The following is a 20832-nucleotide window of genomic DNA, read 5'->3' as shown; positions in this document are numbered from 1 at the left end:
AAGTCCTAATAGAGGAATAACACAGAATTATATATACATATACTTATTCTTTATATATATATTTTTTTCTTTTCATATTGATGCTTATGTTTTTGTCTGCACTCTGTGAGTAAGAGCCGCTGCAAGGAAGAGCATATCCCTCCCTGGGATCTATAAAGTATTCTGATGAATGAATGAAACTATCGCAAATAATGAATTTATTTATTAACACTACGGGATTTGCTTGTGTTTATACTATCATTTTTTTTTAAATGGTTTTGTTTGAAGTACGACTGGAATGTTACAGTAAGAGATATGAAACCGGATCAGATCATCCGCTTGATTTCAATATAACAAGTGGATGTGTTTTTTTTTTTTTTGTTTTATCAGTTTCAGATCCGCAGCGGGCGATAAGCGGGGCTATGAGGAAGCTTTGCCTCTCAAAATACATCATCACAGCTGCTTTATTCTCATTTTTGTGTATCTCACAGAGGAAACTTCACGGTTCCAAAGCTGTCTGACTCGAACATGGGCTTTGGCGTGCTGGGGGTGTTCCTGGGGCTGCTCCTGGAGGTCTCCACCCAGGGGCCCCACGCCGTGCCCCGAACCTCGTGGAGAAACCAAGGTAACCGTGCTAAAACTATTGTTGATTCGTGATTCTCCATTGAAGACTTACATTTTATGTGATTCATGAGACAGATAACTATATTTCAAGATGAGGTCCATGTAAATTATTTATATATGTGTGTGTGTGTGTGTGTGTGTATAAATAAATATACAGTACTGTCTCAGAAAATTAGAATATTGTGACAAAGTTCTTTATCATCTGTAATGCAATGACAAAAACAAAAATGTCATACATTTTGGATTCATTACAAATCAACTGAAATATTACAAGCCTTTTATTATTTTGATATTGCTGATTATGGCTTACATCTTAAGAAAAGTCAAAAAATCCTATCTCAAAATATTAGAATATCATGAAAGAGTAACTTTTTTTTTTTTTTTATTGCATTACAGAAGATAAAGAACTGAATCACAATCTTCTAATTTTCTGAGACAGTCCTATACATTCATGCGTATACATGTATAATTATGTATATATGTGTGTGTATATATATGTGTATACATATGGGTGTGTGCATATATACATATATGTATATATACACATGTGAGTATAAATACATATATGTATAGACACACATGTGTGTATGTACACATATATACGTCTATATACATAGACGTATGTATGTATGTATACACACATGTGTGTGTATATATTCATATATATACATGTATATATACATATACACGTACATATACGTGTATATGTATGTATAGACACACGTGTGTATATATGTATATATACACATATGTATGTATATATACGTGTATATGCATGTATATGTATGTATATATATATGTGTGTATATGTACATATAAATGTGTGTGTGTGTGTGTGTGTGTGTGTGTGTGTGTGTATATATACATGTATGTTTGTATATTGATTGTTTTGTGTATTTATACGTAACTGATGCATGATTCTATTAGTCTTTTTTAATGATCACTGAGGAAAAAAAACTTAAAATGAAAATATCCAAAGCAAAGAGAAATGCCAAAATAAGAGCTTCTTTAATCTGAAACAGCCTTTAACACACAGTGATTTTGATTTACGCAGTTTGACAAGGCTCGTGGCAGATTAATCTGCAGCACCTGTTTCCTAAATGTATCACAGGAAACTCCCCGCACCGCTCGGCCTCACCGATGTCCCTCGGGTCTCAAGCGCGGGCGGGAGTTCTCACACTTATGTTTGCAGAAATAGTTTCCAGCTACCGCGCTGCGCCGCCTTTTGACAAAAGAGGAGTCTCTCTTCCTCCCGCTGTGGTCTAGAGACCGCTCGGGTCAGTCAGCGAGGGGGATTTTCTTTCATCGCTACGTCGTTTATGTCCAGGCACCTGCAATCTGAACCCGCTTGCACCTGGTACTGACGGCGGCGGCCAGAAACAAATGCTACGGCGCCGGCACCGCATCAACCGTCAATCACAGCTACGCACGTAATGAAAGATGGGACTTCGTGGAACGCGTCTGGATGCGCGGGTCCGTTTCCACGACTGCGTCCCGCACCTTTTTATACATTTGAAGTTCATATGGAATGATCTCCATGTGTATGGAAAACCTGATGAACTTTCACCATACTTGTCAAAATCTTCTAGAATTTGCTTTAATAAGACATTCGAGTCCAGTGCCACGACAAGAATTCACCATGATCTGGATGACTGAGAACCTCCACAGAGATGGCACTCTCACTATAGACCATTGATGAATTAAAATAAATACTGTATAAATACCACTTCCTTTACATTTCTGATTGTTTTGCCGAGACCAAAACTGGTCACGTTCTGCAAAACTCTTGATAATGGAGTTTGTCGTTAAGTCCCTTTAGTTTTATTCCCAAAGAGCAAAATGCTTCACTTTGCTCATGAGGTTTCCCAAGCTTTGTCTTTCGAAGCCTGAGCATATTAGAATTATTAATAAATTTTGGTTAGTTATTATTATAGAAAATGTCCGTCGTCATGGCAATATTGCTGCAAGCTTAACAAATATTAAGGAGCTTGGTGTTCCAAAGGCCTTTTCAGATGCTGGAGCTTCAACTTAGGGACTTGAACATACCCTAGAAAACTTAAAAAAAAAAAAAAAAAGGTCTTAATAAATGTGTGTGTGTGGTAAGACATTTAAACCGGAATAACCCCTTACTTTGCAGAAAAATGTCATTTTTGGCCCAGATGTATCACGAAAGAGACACATTTACTGTTGCTCTTATCAGCGGGGTTCTTCACTCGTGGAAAAATAGTTCTGGAAAGTTAAACCCGAATGGGGGGTCAGAGGCCCAAGCATGATGCGGTGCATCTGTGCTCAGATTTAGATCTCACGGAGTTTTCCGAGCCCGGGATCTCCAACTACACCACGCTGCTGCTGGGTGAGAAAAAGGACGCCCTGTACGTGGGAGCTCGGGAGGCCATCTTTGAGCTCAGCAAGAAGAATGTGAGCATCAGAAACAACAAGGTATCTAGCGCGGCTGACGTTTTTTGTTTTTTAACGGCCAAACAATGCACGCAATTCTCGAGATTAATCCCTGGGCTTCGTTTGAAGGTGGAGTGGTCCGTTCCGGAAACGCCGATGCTCATGTGCACCGTGAAAGGAAAATCAAAAGTGGTCAGTGAGATAGTTTCTACCTGCAGCTCTTTTGCGTCTCTGTATCTTTGCGATGACCCGTCCGTCACGCCTTCCTCTGCAGAAGGACTGTCTGAACTACATCCGAGTGCTCCAGGTCCTGGACGACGATCGCCTCTACGTCTGCGGGACGCACGCCTTCCAGCCTCAGTGTGATTACTTGGTGAGTTCCGAAACACAGACGGCACAAAATCCATCCGTCTGGGTTATTAAAGCGTCCTTTGATTCCTGCCAGAATCTGGCCGACTTCTCCCTAGAGGGTCGGACGGAAGACGGAAGAGGGAAGTGCTCATTTGACCCCTCGCAAAGCTTCACGTCCGTCATGGTCGGTGAGTGAAGGCCGAATTCCCGCGAAGATCATTTGTGGCTTCCGTCATTATAATCTGCAATAATCTCTGTTTTCCTCTTTTGAGCAGCAAACCAGATGGGCTGAACAGTTCTTTTTCATTTATTTATTTATGTCTGTTTTCCTCTCAGACGGGGAGCTGTACTCTGGGACGGCTTATAACTTCTTGGGTAGCGAACCGGTTATTTTTAGATACTCGCCATCTCAGTCCCTGCTGAGGACGGAGTACTCCACATCGTGGCTGAATGGTAAGTGCATGAAATAAATGATAAATTCGCGATTTTTCCGAAAATGTAGTCATCAGGCTGTCTCAGGCTAAAATTTGTATAATAGCATCTTTCCCCAGTAATCATCAATGAGCTGCACTATATTTACAGATATATTTAAATGTTACATTTCTTCCATTTAAGACCAGGCAGTTTTCAGTATTCAGATTCTTCTAAATGCAGAAATTGCAATGTACGAAGTGAGGAAGCTCAGTAGTCTTCACGTTCATTTTTTTTTTTTTTTAAATATCCCCTTTCTGTTCTTTTCTTGCAGAGCCCAGTTTTGTATTTGCTGACGTCGTTAGAGAGGGCAGCAGCCGGCAGGATGGCGAGGATGACAAAATCTACTATTTTTTCACCGAGGTTTCGGTGGAATATGAATTCTTTGGCAAGCTTCTCATCCCCAGGGTGGCGCGCGTCTGCAAGGTCAGCATCCCTCTCCTGTCGTTATTTTCCTGTTATCAACCGTACTCAAATGATTAGACTTCCATTGCAACTTCATCATCTATATTCCCCCTCCGTAAGCGTCTTCAATGTCGTCCCCCAGGGTGACCTCGGGGGACAGCGAACCCTGCAGAAGAAGTGGACGTCCTTCCTGAAAGCCAAGCTGGTGTGCTCCATGCCTGAGCTCAACTTCGTATTCAACGTTGTGCATGACGTCTTCATCCTGAAGGAGGCCGAGGGAAGCGGCGCGGTCATTTACGGCATTTTCACCTCACAGTGGTCAGTGCGCTCAAACACTGTTGACAATGACATTATGGGAAAGAGTAGCGAAAACAAGACTGAGTGCAGAAGTCAGCATTTGTGAGCAGCAGTATGGGTTTGTGCCTAGAAAGAGAACTACAGATGCAGTATTTGCTTGAAGAATCCTGGGTACAGAGACTGTCAGAGGGAGCTGCAGACCTAGAAAAAGCATACGACACAGTGCCGAGAGAGGAACTATGCTATTGTAAGAGGAAGTCTGGAATGGCAGAGAAGTATGTTCGATTGGTGCAGAACTTGTATGCTATCTGTGAGACAGTGCTGCGGTGTGCTGTTGGTGTGACAGAGAAGTTCAAGGTGGAGGGGGGGCCTACATCCGGGATCAGCTCTGAGCCCCTTCTTGCTTGCGGCGGTGATGGACAAGCTGAGAGATGAGGTTAGACAGGGACCATGATGTTTGCAGATGACATCGTGATCTGTCGTGAGATCAGAGAACAGGTGGAGGAAAATCTTGTTGGAGGTATGTCTCGGGAAGGATAGCAACAGCAAGACAGAATACATACGTATGACTGTTAAGGAGGCTACTGGGAGTTGAGAGAAGGAAGGAAGGAAGATTTGAAGTACCTTGGGTCAACAGTCCAGAAAAGTGGAGAGTGTGGAAAGGAGGTGGAGAGAGGTGTCAGGGGTAATCGGACAAAATATTATCAGCCAGAATGAAGGGAAGGGTCTACAAGACCGTGGTGAGACTGGCCTTGCTGTATGGGTTAGAGACAGGAAGCAGAGCTTATGTTGAGGTTCTCTTTGTGACGAGGACGGATAGGATGAGGAACGAGTCAGGAACAGAGAATAGGTTTAGATAGAGGAGGTTGATTTCGCTGTTGCAACCCCTGAAGGGAGCAGCCGAAAGGAAAAGATGATGATTCTAATAGGCTCTCCTTCCCTCAGGGGTAACGTGGGGTTGTCCGCCGTGTGCGCCTACAACATGTCAACCGTGGAGGAGGTTTTCTCCAAGGGCAAGTACATGCAGAAGGCCACTGTGGAGCAGTCCCATACCAAGTGGGTTCGGTACAACGGCATCACTCCCACTCCTCGTCCCGGAGCAGTAAGTACCCAGCAGACGGGGAGCTAATAATCACAGTTCGTAGCAAAGGTACATGTTGCTCTTTCTGTTTCCCGCCAGTGTATCAACAACGCCTTACGGCAACAGAACATCAGCAACTCCCTGCACCTCCCCGACAAGACCCTCCAGTTTGTGAGGGACCACCCGCTGCTGGAGGACCCCGTCCTCCCCGTGGGCAACGGACCTCGCCTCATCACCAAGGACGTGAACTACACCCAGATCGTGGTGGAGAGGGTCCGCGCGCTCGACGGCAACGTTTACGACGTCATCTTCACCGGGACAGGTAACCGCACACCCGGTCGTCGGATGCCCTGCTGCGACACACTGAGAAATTAGAATATCATGAAAACACTAACGTGACCACACCATGACTTTCAAATACTGGACTTTTTTACAACATATTCCGAGACACTGAATTCTGTTTTTTATTATCGATTAAAAAAAAAAAATCAGCAAAATTTCAATAAATATAGGCTTGTAATATTTCCCTGTAACTGTCATGAATCTCTATAATATATGGGTTTCTCAAAAAAAAAAACAATGGAACTTAACCATGATATTCAGGTTTTTTGAAATGTATCTGTGAAAATATATACTACACTATAATCATACTGTACAGTAATTGATTTATATATACATATTATTGCTGCTGCCCCGTGTGCCCCCCAATTGCCCAAATAGTTTTTCCGATTCTAATTCGCTCTTTTCTCTACATTCTCGTCTTTAGACAAGGGCGTCTTGCATAAGGCGGTGGTGTTCGAAAGAGAAGTCCACATCGTGGAGGAGATCCAGCTCCTAAAGAGACCAGAACCCATCAAGAACCTGCTGCTGTCCTCCGAGGTGAGTATCCACATGGTGTGTCCGTGAAAGTCTGCCAGAAAGTGGTGTCGCACTGCTAATATTTGGTAGCCCGGCAACCGGACGATCCTTTTGGCGGGTTTTCATTTCACCACACGCATCTGAATTCCAATCGTTTCACAAAGACCGACGCCATAACAGTCGGCCATCTTTCAATATTTCGTGTGTGTCGTCGCTTTTACTTCACTGACGAGTCACACTTGTTATCGTTGTTGTCGGCGCTCAGGGGACAAGAACCCCACCCCTTGGATGTTTTTATTTTTTTTTCTTCACGTCTCACCTGTTGTTTCCTGTCTGTCAAGAAGTCTGGTGCGATCCACCGACAGATGGGCGTGGGTACGCTGTGCCGAGTCAATTTGCCGGTGGTGAAAGGTTGGAGACAGGAGGGGACTTCACATGGCTCAAGGGATCTGCCATAGATCTGGGGTTGGGGGCGCCGGGGAGGGACAGCTGATCCGTATTGACTTCTAGGCGGAAGAGTAATACGTCTCGTATTTACACCGTCTATATTTTCTGCCAGGTTGAAGAGCTGGTTCGCGTTCGTGTGCAACAGGATGGAATTAGTCGTGGTGAAACCAAGGCAAAATCTAAATGTTTGGCTCACCAGCAAAGCATGGTTTGGTTGGAGGCGTCTTTTTAAACCTTTACATGCCATGTAGGGTTGCTACCAGAAAACCTGTTTTTCTAGTTTCTGCCATGACACCTTTACCGCTGACTTTGGAAGTCCACATCTGTTGAGGTCAGAGATTGGTTTCTCCGTGCTGCATTGTCGCCGCCGGCTCGTTTTTCACGGCGGGAAGCTGGATGCTTTTATCTCGAGGAAGTTTGTGGTTGAAGTTTGTCCTTTTAAATCAGATCGGTAAGGAGGGTGTCCAGTTTGTCCGTTGCCGCGGCGTCCGTGGACCGGCGTTTGTCGAAACAGAAGCACTTACTGCCTCCCAATGTTTTCCCAAAGTGCTCTATTACTTAATCCGCTTGGCGGGGTTGGAATCCGGGGACATGAAAGGAGCCGTCCGCGATGTGTTTGCTGACCCGGGTCTCAGTGAAAGGCCGAGCGCGGCGGAACAATCTTTGCCGGTTTCGACGGACAAGCGGCAGTTTGTCCGTCTTGAAAAACAGAGAAAGCGGAGTCACCAGATGTAAACGCAGGAATGCCTGCAATTTGTGTGCTTCACTCGTTTGTACGTAAAACCTGAACCAGCAAAAACAGGTAACTTTGAGAGCACAGCGACGACAGCGTCTGCCATCCATGATAGAAGCATCAGCAGGGGACATCAGTTTGCCCAAATATTAGCCACTTTCGGACAGAAACTGTCCATCTTGTACTTCGTTCCAGGAACCGCCCTCCTCCAGGGGAACATTTTAGTTTTGCATTGGCGCAGGCATTAAGGGACTGCATTAAGCCCCACCATCAAACCACTACCCTGAAACATAGCAGACCAGAAGAGCCTGGATCTCCTCCTGGTCCATTTCTTGCCGATACTGTCCAACTTTGTTGCGAGGCAACAGGGGAACATGTACAAAAATGGCCCTTCGTGACGGTTCCGCCAATTACCAAGCACCAATGTCACGTGTGTGAAAAGCCCCTGGAATCATTGTTGAATTGGTTCTAGCAGCAAACAGCAAAAGGTTTTCATGACACGGCTGATGAAAAAAAGATTGATAATAAATAACACAAGGAAACGTCCGTCTATCCGTCCATTTTCTATCCCCACTTTGTCCTACTCCAACTGATCGCGATCTTTGTCTTCCCCCTGCGCACTAAAACCGTTAAAGTCTTCAGTGTCGGAATTGAACAGCCTCAGAATATCCAGATTTTATTGTTCCGATGTGACAATGCTAAATGTTTTGGCGGCATGAAGCTCATTCGCCCCCCAAAAAATCCATAAATTAGCCTCATCATTGTTTAAGCCGTAGTGTTCAAAGCGAAAGGACTTATAGTCCGGAAATCACGGTAAGAATAAAGACTGATATTGATAAATGTGAAGATGTTGAGGTTCTCTTTGGGAGTGACCAGGATGGATAGGATCAGGAATGAGTCTATCAGAGGAACGACACATGTCAGATGTTTTGGAGAGAAGGTCAGAGAAGCCAGACTGAGACGGTTGGGTCATGTACAGAGGGGGGATAGTGAATGTATTGGTAGACGGATGCTGGAATTGGAGCTGCCAGGCAGGAGGTCTCGAGGAAGACCAAAGAGAAGATTTATGGACGTAGTGAGAGAGGATATGAAGGTAGCTGGTGTGAGAGAGGAGGATACGGAGAATAGGGTTAGATGGAGAAAGTTGACTCGCTGTGGCGACCCCTGATGGGAAAAGCCGAAAGAAGAAGAAGATTGCTAAATGTGAAAGATGGAAAATAAGCCGGTGAAATCGTCCGCTAGATGCGTCTTTGCAGGGCGGCCTATCTGTGGACAAAGCTGGGGATCTGACGCCTCCGAGTTTTGGACAGGAAAATGAAAGATTTCTCTAAACCACGTTCCTTCGCTTGCAAAAAAAAATAAAAAGGTTCACTTTATCTCTTCCCTCCACAGACCCGATCTTTGTACGCCGGTTCAGACTCCGGCGTGGTCCAATCCCCCACAGCCTTCTGCGGAAAGTATCTGTCCTGTGACGACTGTCTGCTGGCAAGAGACCCCTATTGTGCCTGGGACCCCCACACCGCTGGCTGCGTCACCGTCTCCGAAGCTCCCACTCAACATCTCAGGTAATCCATTTCCCAGCCATTTGGTCCGGGGGGGGAAAAAAAAAAACCCCAGACGTCGGCTGCGCAACTGCTTTCATTTTCCAGACTCCATCAGTCAGATCGCGCCTCATGTCTTCATGCTGTTTTTACAGGAGGTTAATCCAGAGCTTGAACGGTGATGCAGACAAGTGTCCTAAAGGTGAGGCGGAACGTGCAGACTTGTAGGAAGTTGTATCGTTGTAGAATTTGTAGTCGCACACAGTCCTCGGGCTCAAAGGTTTACAGAATTCAATTGTCAATATACAGTGTGATATTCCGATCGTAGCTTTATCTACTTGTGTCTGTGGAATTTATACAACGCAGCGTAGAATGCAGTAGTTTATTTATTTATGAGTCTTTCTCAACAAGCAGTTACTTCAACAAAATCATGGGTTCAATCTTCACGTACACGATTTCAGTTTTAACACTTTAAAAGAGGTTTTCTCGGGAATATTCGATAAAGTGGAACCTTGACTTGCGAGTTTAATCCCTTCGGCGACTCGGCTCGTAACTCCATTTCCTGGTTAATTTACCTCTGATTAATCGCATGGAAACGCTACCGGCCCCCCAGTTTTGTTACGCGTTTTACACGAGGGAAATGTATTTTATAAATGACAAATAATGTATAAAGAAACGGAAAGGTGTACAAAAACAGTTGTGAGATCAGTGATGCTGCGCGGTTGGAAGGCATTGAAGAGAAGACGAGAATGGACAAGATGAGGAATGAGTCCATCAGACGGGCGGCACATGTAAATATTTTGGAGAGAAAGTCAGACAAGCCAGACTGAGATGGATTAGTCGTGTACAGAGGAGGGATAGTGAATATATCCGTAGACGGATGCTGAAATTGGAGCTGCCAAGCAGGAGGTCTGGAGTGAGAAAGGAAGATACAGAGAATATGGTTGGATGGAGGGGAAGCTGAAAGTAAAAGTAGTAGTAATATAAATCCTTAAATCTGGTTTAATTACGTTATTAACAGAGGAGGTTTTCATTTGATGCTCATTCATTTAATCCGGCCGTCCCCAACCTTTTCTGCACCGGTTTAATGTCTGATAATATTTTCATGGACTGGCGGATAAATACATATGAATATATAAATATTCACGCTTTTTTCTTTCGAAATACCCCAAAGGGTTTTTTTTTAATGCAGGGTGCTTAGTCTGCAAGTGGTGAAGCTGTTTTGAAGTCTTCATTGCCTTATCGGACGCCACATATTAAGCATAGCGGGATTGATGTGTTGGATTCACCTGTCACGATAAATCCATATTTTAAGTGGATTTCCTGGTGTTGCCTGTTAATACAGCGTTCTTTTTCTTAGTGGTTATTGGCTCTTCTTTTGTCTCCCTGGGCATTTTCCCCTTTGCAGAGAAACTTTCCAAAGACATTTGTTTTTTTACTCATTTTGCTAGCTTGTAGGATTAATATTGCCGTTAATGTATTACGTGTCCGAAGAGTGAGAGAATTCGGTCAATTTTCAAAAAAATAACATTGTTCCGATTCAGATTATAGATAAAATGGAATTCATTTAAGGCCCAAACCACCTACGGACCGGTACCGGTCTGCAGCCCGGGTGTTGGGGCTGACTTCACCTACTTGTTACACAGTTAATGCAACAAGTTTGACTTGCACACTTTGCTTCGCTTCGCTAAACTTAAACTCTTTTGAAAATGATCTCAAAATCCCAGACACCAGCGATTTGTTTCCCGGGCTCTGTAGTGGCTGGTGCCGCATCCGACTTTTTCAAGGCACGTCATTGACAGCGGTGGCCAAACGTTCACCTCGCTTACTCACCCAGCTTGTACCACAAAGCAAAAAAAAAAAAAAAAAGAAAAAAAGACTGATTCCCCGGCTCGTATCTCGGGAATACTTGCAAACTGATTTGCTCGTAGGTCAAGGTTCCACTTGTATACGGTATCACCGTTGGACATCCACCTATTGGTGGCCAGGCAGCTGTATGGACATCATTTAGGAGTAAATGTCTTAAAATAAGATCACAACGCAGAAGCTATTAGTTTTGCATGATGACCCCTCCTCCATGCACGCGAGGAGAAGCGTCTCGGCAGAAGTCCACCCCTAACCCCTGCTTCGCCCTGCAGTTTCAGGTGTGTCCGTGAAGGATTTCCAGCGTGTGAAAGTGAAACCGGGGAGCTCTGCTGAGCTGCCGTGCCTGCTGCACTCCAACGTGGCCCAGGTGATGTGGAAATCCAACGGCTCGGTCCTCACCGAGGCCTCTCGCTTCCACCTCATAGGCGAAAATGGTCTCCTTATTTACAGCGTGGCTCCTGAAGACCAGGGTCACTATGAGTGCTGGTCAGTGGAGTGGGCTGCTGTTGTCGGGAAGAACTTCAGTCGCCTTTTGGCCGGATACGTCTTGACTCTGGATTTTCCCCCCAGACCGCCACAAAAAGCGGAGCGCATGAACCCAACCCTAGTCAACCCGGAGTCGTCTAATGCTCAGGCAGCTGAAGGTAATGTTGAGACAGACAGAGCCCCACTAACTTCGGCCCTCGCCCCTCCCGGTTACACCACCACGGTCTTCTTTACGTCCCCGCCCCAAACTGACACCTCACTAACCCCGCCCCCGAGCAGCACCGTCAAGAACAAGCCAAAGCATCATCTCCTGCCGAGCGCCAATGTTCCCCAGCCGGAGACGCATTACCCGGCGGCCGAGTACTTGCAGCACAACAACACCATGGCCCTCCTCCTCCTCTTCCTCCTGTTCTTCTTCTTGTTCCTGGCGGCCATGGCGTACAACTGCTACATGCAGTACCTCCCGGGCCCCTGCCTGCGGCTACGAGCCGCCCTGCTGGGGAGCCACAAGAGCGCCAATCAGCCCGAGTACCGGGCCTGCGAGGCGGGTCTCATGGAAGCCGCCGCGACGGAGAAAATTAACATGAGCGAGCAGCCGACTCAGAACGGGAGTCAAAACCTGCGGGCGCTCCGCGACACCGGGTACGAGACGGAGCCGGAGTGCGGCAACGGTAGGATCCCGTCCCACAGCGCCGGAGAGGAGAGCCTGTCCCAGGAGAAGCCCTTCGACGTGGACTGCGATTCCCAGCCCATCCAGTTTGCCGACGCGGACGAGCCCTACTGCTAGCCGGGGAGCTAACCGCTCCCGTTTTGGGGGGGGGGGGAAAGCGTTCAGCGTCGCTCGGGGTCATTTCAAAGATGCGGGTCCGGCACCGGACTGGGATATTCACGGAAGCGGGCGCCCACTCCAGGCGGATCAGTCCAGCGAGAAAAGCTATTTCTAAAAAAAAAAAAAAAAAAAAAAAAAAATTCCAAATTGGAAACGTTGTTTACCAAATTGGTAAGTTACCGGGATGTTTTCCAGATTGGAGCTGCTTGTACAGCCCGGGGCCAACGGGGATCCCTTCGATGCTTTCGGGTGTCTCTCCACAGGAAAAAAAAATGTATGCTACTGTTCACGGGCGAACGCTTCAACATTATGGTGAATTTCTCAGGGAAGATTTGCTCGGCGTGTCGCGGCCCGGTTTCTCCACAGTGGAGGTTTGCAGGACAAGAGCAGAAACCGGCAGGCGAGGGACTATTTGCGTGATCGGAAAAATGCTGGAATAAAGCGAACCACTGTGTTTTTTGTTTTTTTTTGTTTTTTTTTTCTACTTCCTTCGAAGTCGACGTTCCTTCACGAGGTTTGCCACGACCTCCGACGACCCCCGTGTACTAACTCCCACTGGTTGTCGGTTCCTCAGTGGTCCAATAATAGGAAAATATACAACATGACACGATGCTTGACAATGTCAATCATCAGGTTTTTTTTTTCTTTTTTTTTTTTTCTTTTTTTGAAAAGCCCTGGATACAATCTGAAGTTATTTTTTTATATTTTTAATTAAGTTTTTAGAAGATCATTATTTAAGCCGATTCACATCTGTGGTAATGTTTTCCTGTCGTGTAGGTAGTTGTGATTTTCCATTTTTTTTTTATTTATTACAACAGTTTTTTGTTTGTTTTTTCAGACCCTAGCGTGACCGTTTTCCTGTTTTGCATGTCACCCCTTTTTTTTTATAGATTTCCAACTTTCCTGAATCCTGTTTTTTTTTTTTTTCCCCCCCATCACTCCCTCCCTTCACAGCCTCCTCGTCTGTCGACACCTCATCTTCTCTGTCCCTCTCCGGAGGCAGAGCTCCCTCCGCCTTCCCTTCTTCTTCCTCTTCCTCCTCTTCTTTCACCTCCCCCTCGGTAAAGCTCCACAGCGTGGAGGCCCGGGAGGCGGGGGTGAGACTGTTGCCTCCCTCGCTGAAGGACCAGGCCTGGGGGGTTCACGCCCAGGAGGCCTTCCTGCTCTTCTGCCTTGCCCTGGGTGAGTGGTGCCTGCGACGGCTCACACCCTGAGCCCGCCCTGTTCCCCCAGCCCCCGTTTGGATCCCTCCGTAACCCCACTTCTACTACTTGCACCATTAAACCCTTCCTCCTTTCTGCATGTCAGAACTAACGGTCACCGTCTTGTCTTTTTGCAAGTGTATTTTTTGGATTGTTTGTTGTTTTTGTTGTTTTTTTTTTAACCTCCCCCTCTGTGCTTTTAATACTGCCGCCGCTGTTGGTGACGTCTTTCGTTGAGTGGGGAGTTAAACGTAACGAATGTCTAAATAACACCCCCCCCCCGCCCGCCCGGGGGTTTATCTTCTGGCGACACGACCAGAAATTCACAATCAAATGTCACACTTCCTGTAATGTTCTGTAACTGAAGGTCACAGTGTTTTTTTGTATCCTTTTTTTTTTTTTTTTTAGGATCTCCTTAGACACAAAGAATTATAAAAAACGATCAGTTATAATCTCACCATCTTAAACAAACTGGATTTTTTTTTTGTGCCTGTAAAAATAAATGTAAATATATCTGTATATATGGTAAATACCGTTTGAAGATATACATGAGTCTAGGTGGTATTTTTTGGGCGGCAGCTCTTGTTAGGGAGGCTAAATAAAACCCATCAAATGTTTTGAACGCTGGTTGTTTTTTTTTTTTAGCACAGAGAATAAAAGGATACGTTTCTAAGCAATTTAGGATTCTGATTCATAGTTTCACACAATATACATTGATCCATGATTTCATATTCATCATTTATTGTTAGCATCCAAATGCAAATATTTGGTCTTTAGACTCCTTTCTTTCTTAATTTTTTTCCTCATTTGGTTTCGTCATTTTATTTCACAGCGTGAAAAATTTCCATTTAGGAATTCCAAAGGCAGTTGCCATTTTAAAATAAAAAAATAACAAAAACCACATAGACACTTAATTATTGCGCGAATCTGTCGTGCTGTCAAATGAAATTTAAAAAAAAAAAAGTTGCCAAAGAGGAATTCTTCTTCAGTTTCTTTTTAATGAAATGACATTTGAGAGTGAAGTTTACATAAACTTCATGTATCTTTTCTGCTATATTACCTTCACCTTTTGCCTACATGGAGCGTATCAAGAGAACTGTTGGGACATCAGTAAAAATGCTGCGCTCATTCATTTGAAGTACAAACAAACCTAAACTGAATCTAATCCTGGCAGCAAAACAAACAAACTGTAAAATGTCATGGTTTCCATTCCGTGTGGATTGTCTGTCAAGCGTCTGGATCAGCAGGGGTCAACACGAAGTGCGATTCTGTCCCCCAGGTCCCAGTGATGTCCACATTCACTGGCTAGTAAACGGGCACAGTCTGGACACCCCCATAATGGAGTACCGCCGCCCGCTGGGTCAGAGCGAGGTACTCGTGAGCAGCTGGCTCCGAGCGGGGCCACTGATCAAGGACGCACGCTACCACTGTGTTGCCGAGGCCAGCACAGGAAATGACGTGTCCGAGGTCGACCTCCAACTCACTATTGGAGGTATCTGCAGCCGGTGCTGCGTGCATGACATCATGGAGCTTTGTAAATACAGCTCCAATCTGTGTTGGTTCAGGAGACTCAATGGACCCTCTGATGATTGTATTAATATATATCTATAAAAAATACAATGCAAAAAATTTACAATACATATTCTGTGTTGTTGGTCGCTGGCATGTCGACTTAAATAGCAGACGGATGTACTCAAATGCTTTGAAATGGAAATGACCAGTTTTTACATATTTAACTGAAGTTTTAATTTCACTTAAGTAGCACCAGTGTTTACTTTCATGGGAGGTACTAAAGTGAAACTGTCAATCACCTGGGTCTTAAACCCATTTGATTAAACAAATCTATGGATGAAACTTCAATTCAAACTGATTTTTACATCCCACGTACATTGCTGGCGTTAAGTATTCCATTTTTCTGGGAATAAAATACCCAACTGGAATCTGGATTACTACTACATTGATTTTATTTATTCCTACTCTTGAAGGAGGGCTAATTCGGCTCATAAAATGAATTTGGCAATAAATAACCTGATAAATAGAAGTTAGCAGAAAATGATATTGAGTTCTATGAGTTCTATGCTGGTTTAAGTTTTTTTTTTAAATTCTAGATAGGCATTGTCCAACATGTCTATATTTTATTTATGGGAATATCAGTGCAGTCTTTGGAAAGTCAGGATGATACAAATACATTGATTTAGGAATAAGATTCTGGTCCCAGACGAGGAATATACTCCATTAAGATGTTGATTATTCGACAGATGAAGAGAGCATTGCATCCAGGGATTTGAACCAATGGAGAAATGCACTCACAGAGCACGAGCAGCTGCTTAAAAGATGGGAAAAAGCCTTGGTAGGTGTATGACCTTGCATGGGGGTTGTTCTCTCACGATACCATGGTGGCCTCTTTCCAGGCTTCCTTAGTTTGAACCTAACCTTGCACGTCTGGGTTTGGTTTGATTCGAACGTCGCTGGTACGCACGCACTACAGAAGAAATGTGAAAATGCAGGGTAATTTTATTCAAAAATGATTTTATTTCAGATTAAAGAGTCCAGACACTTGCAGAGCAAATCCATTAACAGGCGGTTCCCGCAGCTTTCAACCATCAGATTTAACTGCATTACCTATAATTGCATTTTCCCGAGCACATGATCTATACACTAATCCTGTTGTAGAGCAACGAGTCTTGTGACACTTCACCAATCCTTTCGCAAAACAAGCAAAGTATTTGTTAACATTACATCTGTCGAATGAAAGGGTTTTCTTTTCCCAAATATTAACCATCCTCTCATGTTTTAACATCACACTGCATCACTTAAAGCATGTTTAGATACAAGCCTTTAATAACATTAACTCCAGTTTATTTATGGGCCCAAATGGGGAAATTTAATGCATGACAAATACCTTGTCGTGGCTTATAAATAGAATACAAAAATGGCTTGGCGGCAATTTTCTAATCAATATGTGTATAAAACGTGCCGTTGCATGTTTTGAGGGGAAATCGAAGACCCTTTCGATGTATCATTCATTAATTGTCAATTTAATGTGAATTTACTTGGAAATAAATAAAGAAATGATATTTAAAGCTAAAAATTGAATTCAGAATTCTTAGAAATAAACAACTCATGAAACATGAATAGGAATACTTATATTTAAAAAAAAAAATCCCACTTTGTTTTTAGAATAACTAAGCTTTGGGGAGCAAAACCTGAACATCCTGCATGCCATTGCCGATTTCAATTTCGATTACACCTTCATTCACAACTCGGCTTGATAATTCAAACAAACGACCATTTTCTTTCATGCCGTTACGCACTGAAATTGGAGGATCGACTTCACGTGGATGGACTTTCGCTCTTTTGTGGGTTTTAAATGCATGTACGGAGGTCGTCCACGATCGACGCTGAACGCCGCCTTGATGTCTCCGTGCTCTTCCTCCACAGGAGAGCTGTGACGGACACTGAGGTCAATGACAATGTCACCTGCTCACCTTGTTGGCGGAGTCCAGTTGAGAAAGCCGACCTCATCTTTGACACCGAAACTACTAAACAGATGGGAATATGACATCCCGGCGTCACCGCTGATGGGCAGATAAACTAAATTCTGCCTTCTAGCTTGCCCATACTCCTATCAAAATTCAGGAGATGTGTCTTATTGTGGTTTCAGTCCGAGATCATACAGGCGGCCTTTTCCACCGACCCTTTTTCTCTATCGTAATTGCTGAAAAAGAACATGTTTGCAACACTACAGGGTACATCTGTTATGCAGGGAGCTGACATAGTAGTAGCGTGGCATCTGTGACAGTTTTGGCCCATTGAGTAAGGCAGGGCAAGTCATCACATTATACTGAAATGTTGTCTAACCGTAATATTTTATTTTGGAATTGTTCATAAATAGAAACATCTTCAGGACTTTTGCCTTCCAAATCTAAATGCTGTTACACACAGAGCAAATGTTTTACAGGTTTTTTTTCATGCCATCACTAATTTGTTCAGCAAAGTCTCTATTTTGGAGAATAATGGAGGAAAAATAATCTATAAATTGAAAGTTCTTTTTAATATGACAAATTACAGAGCTATGTAAAAATAAAGAATTTGGGTATTTTACTGCCTTATAACTTGCAAGCCATATTGAAGATTTAAAGATTTGCATGAAATGTGTAAAAAAAGACAGAAAATTGCAAAAAATGTGTAACAATATTGCTATAATATGTAAGTGTCACAAATTAATCAGCTATAAGTGGGAGTCTGCAGAGGAAACACTGTAACCTGATTTTCCAAATTAACAAATCTGTTTTAAGTATAATATTGGGCTTCAGCATTTATGATAATGTTTTCATTTGAAGCACAGCCTTACTGTTTTGTGTGATTTTCTGTCCCACGAAGCCCGAGTCCAATCCTGCAAGGCAACGTTGCAAATCTGACATTTTCCCCAGGTTATAATCTTTGACTTTCATTGCTCTTTAATTGTCATCTTCTTTTCCACAGTAACAGCACAAAACTATTTGCACCAAAACACAGGAAGAAAGAGAGCTGCCCTTGGGTGACAGTTTTGTTTAGGTTTTATTTAACTGGAGCTTAACTCCCGTTTCACAGAGAGGGGTGTAAATCATTAAAATTGCAATACAAATTTACAACTGGCATTCAAACTTGGGATTTGATCCAACGTTGACCTGCCACAGTTTGTGCTTATTTGTGACGTCGCAGCGAAACTCACACTCCTCCATTTAACCCTATTCTCTGTATTTAACCTTATTCTCTGTAGTTTGTGCTTCTTTGTGAATTTTCTTTACATTTCAACTGTGACTACCAACTGGCCTTTGATCGGGAATAAAATGGGAATTTGATCTTTTGCGTGATTAATCTTTAATCAAATGTGTTTATCATGCATACAGGAAGGTAGAATATTAAAAGGTGCGATTAGGCCATTTGTTATAGGGTTATTAGGGTGGAAACTGGAAAAGCTTGGAGACAAGCAGTCAGCACTTTCTAGCTCCTTAATCATTTACCAACCTGCAACTTGAAAAGTGAATGTTAATACAGTAGGAGTTATAAGTATATCATCAACAACTGACTTCAGTTAAAATAAGTATGAGCTGAACTATTTATATGCTAGATATGTGAAAAATGAAAACAATTATACATATTGTCCCTGAAGCTCATTGACTTCTGATGTGATACTGTCATAGCATCCTCTTGTGACCACTACTGGAATTGCAAGTGGAAAAGTTAAAAAAAAGATAACAGCAGCATTTAATCCACAATTACAAAGTGGAGTAAATAAAAGGAAAAGTCCCTGGAAAAGTCCCCTGTAAGTGAAAAACAAAACAAAAGACAAGCCACATTTTCAAAAGGTTAGAAAATGAGGAGCATTGTTGTCCACTAAGCTGGTGAAACACTAACTTGCAGTTTCTAAACACCAACTGAAGACACTTTTCTCCCCAATTTTCACACAATATGTTCCAGTAAACTAATGCAGACTTATGATTCTCCATAAGGATCCATAAGGCTTTTTCTTTAGGTGAAATCTGGTTTGTGGTGCAGTTATTTTAGGCGTCTCTTTGAGATTCCAGGGCTGAAAGTAGAATTCTTTCACTTCTTTATACAATCTGAGCTATGAGGAAATGCAGCTTTCACTCAGCAGACAATAACCTGCAGGAATGTAGACACTAAACACTAAAAATCAGGAATTTTTCTAGATGAGCTACCGAGTCAGTGCTTTAGGAGAGGTCGTCTGAACAGGAGAATGTGGGGCTCTCAAAAGTAAATAAATAACAAACAGTGGCTGCACAGTGACTGGATACCTGCTTGAACATGTCACAGGGACGTGTGACAACAGATTAAAATTCCTTTCACAATGTTTTTTTTTTAATATATATATTTGAGAACAGCAGAGCCGTATGTGAAATATCAAATGGTGTGCCTGGTTGATTGATCATGGATGACTCAACCCTTGGGTCTGTTGCAAAACCAGTTGCATTCATTCACCCTCAGAAATCAATTGGGATCTTGGCACATATTTGGCCATTTTCCAAGGAAGGAACAACATGCCATGTGATTAGAAAAGAAAGAAAAACAAAACAAAACAAAACAAAACAAAACAAAACAAAACAAAACAAAACAAAACAAAACAAAACAAAACAAAACAAAAAAAAACAATTGAAAACAGAAAACTATTTCAAGTATAATAACTAGCCGTGGCAGCAGTCAATGTCAAACCTAAACGGTGTCTAGATGTTTATTGAAATTAAGCAACAGATAACAGCAAAATATCTATACTAAATATTCTAAAATAAAAAACAAAACAAAAACATCATTATCATGACAATATAATTCATATTAAATATGAATACATATTCCCCTGCTGCCCAAACCCAAGATGAATTAATTATCTAAGTCAGTGTATCTGTTTATATTCAAGAAGTGGGGAAATGAGACTCTGTTGGTCGACTTCCGGGTCTCTTACGTGTGCTCATAGTGATCATCAATGTATCTGTCCAAGTAGTAGATATAATTTTGATACATATTTTCAGACAAAAGGATTTTTTAAAATAAATTAAAAGAGAAAGCAAGGCAAAGTTTAGTAAATACATTGAGACGTGTTAAAGCGACCTTGATTATAAATTATCTGATTGGATAATTGGAGTCATGTGACTAATCTCGGTGACGTAAGTGCTGCGTAAGAGCTTCGCGCTTTAATCGAAACAAATGTGGAAAATTAGTCTCCACGGGAGTTGCGTTTAATTTACGTCCATGTTTACCACACAAACTTTCCGGTCGATTTTTTTAAATTATAATTTAACTTTCAATGACGACGGTTTCCATCAACTTCCATCTAATGAAACGGCTGTTTTTGTTTTGCTATTTCAGCTGCGGGGTCAGCCAGCCGGAAGCTAGGTCAGGTCCATTGAGTATTTTGTAAAGTCTATAACGAGTACTTCCATTTAAAACATCAGAAAAATACTAATTTTCATGTAATAGCTTTCGAAGTATCTCATGCCAACCTCCACACTCGATTCGTAAAAGCTATAAGACTGTTTACACACCTAATATACATATTTCCTTTCTCACGGGTGTGGCGTTAGCTTATATCATATAGCACCAAACTGTGATATCGCCCCATTGCATGTGTTATTCTTATTGTGAACCGTAAAAAAAAAAACATCACATGTTCAATGTATACATTCTAAATGTATGTATTATTTAGATAATTGCTATATAAAAACTAATTTGCCTTTTCTAAAATGATAATAATAATGAAAATATTC

General features: G+C 42.8%; 1 protein-coding gene across 6 annotated transcripts in view; it reads left to right on the top strand.

Annotated features, from left to right (window-relative positions):
- The window catches only part of sema4d (sema domain, immunoglobulin domain (Ig), transmembrane domain (TM) and short cytoplasmic domain, (semaphorin) 4D), a 43817-nt gene extending 25409 nt beyond the window's left edge, over nt 1–18408 (top strand). For 4 of the 6 annotated variants that reach the window (XM_086152088.1, XM_086152091.1, XM_086152087.1 and 1 more), the window contains 14 exons: nt 471–604; nt 2897–3042; nt 3130–3192; nt 3275–3373; nt 3446–3539; nt 3688–3804; nt 4097–4248; nt 4370–4545; nt 5470–5626; nt 5705–5927; nt 6372–6484; nt 9036–9208; nt 9340–9386; nt 11323–13300. In XM_086152088.1, the coding sequence (XP_086008214.1) occupies nt 471–604; nt 2897–3042; nt 3130–3192; nt 3275–3373; nt 3446–3539; nt 3688–3804; nt 4097–4248; nt 4370–4545; nt 5470–5626; nt 5705–5927; nt 6372–6484; nt 9036–9208; nt 9340–9386; nt 11323–12323 (2695 nt within the window). In that variant the 3' untranslated portion in view covers nt 12324–13300. The other 2 variants (XM_086152090.1, XM_086152092.1) reach the window with 2 other exon arrangements.
- The last annotated feature ends 2424 nt before the right edge of the window (nt 18409–20832 follow it).

Source organism: Fistularia commersonii, chromosome 9, assembly GCF_037954325.1.
Source record: "Fistularia commersonii isolate RoL2024-O1a breed Wild chromosome 9, RoL_Fcom_v1.0, whole genome shotgun sequence".
Lineage (NCBI taxonomy): Eukaryota > Metazoa > Chordata > Actinopteri > Syngnathiformes > Fistulariidae > Fistularia > Fistularia commersonii.
Note: the sequence above shows the minus strand (reverse complement) of the source record. Positions and strands in the feature narration are given on the sequence as shown.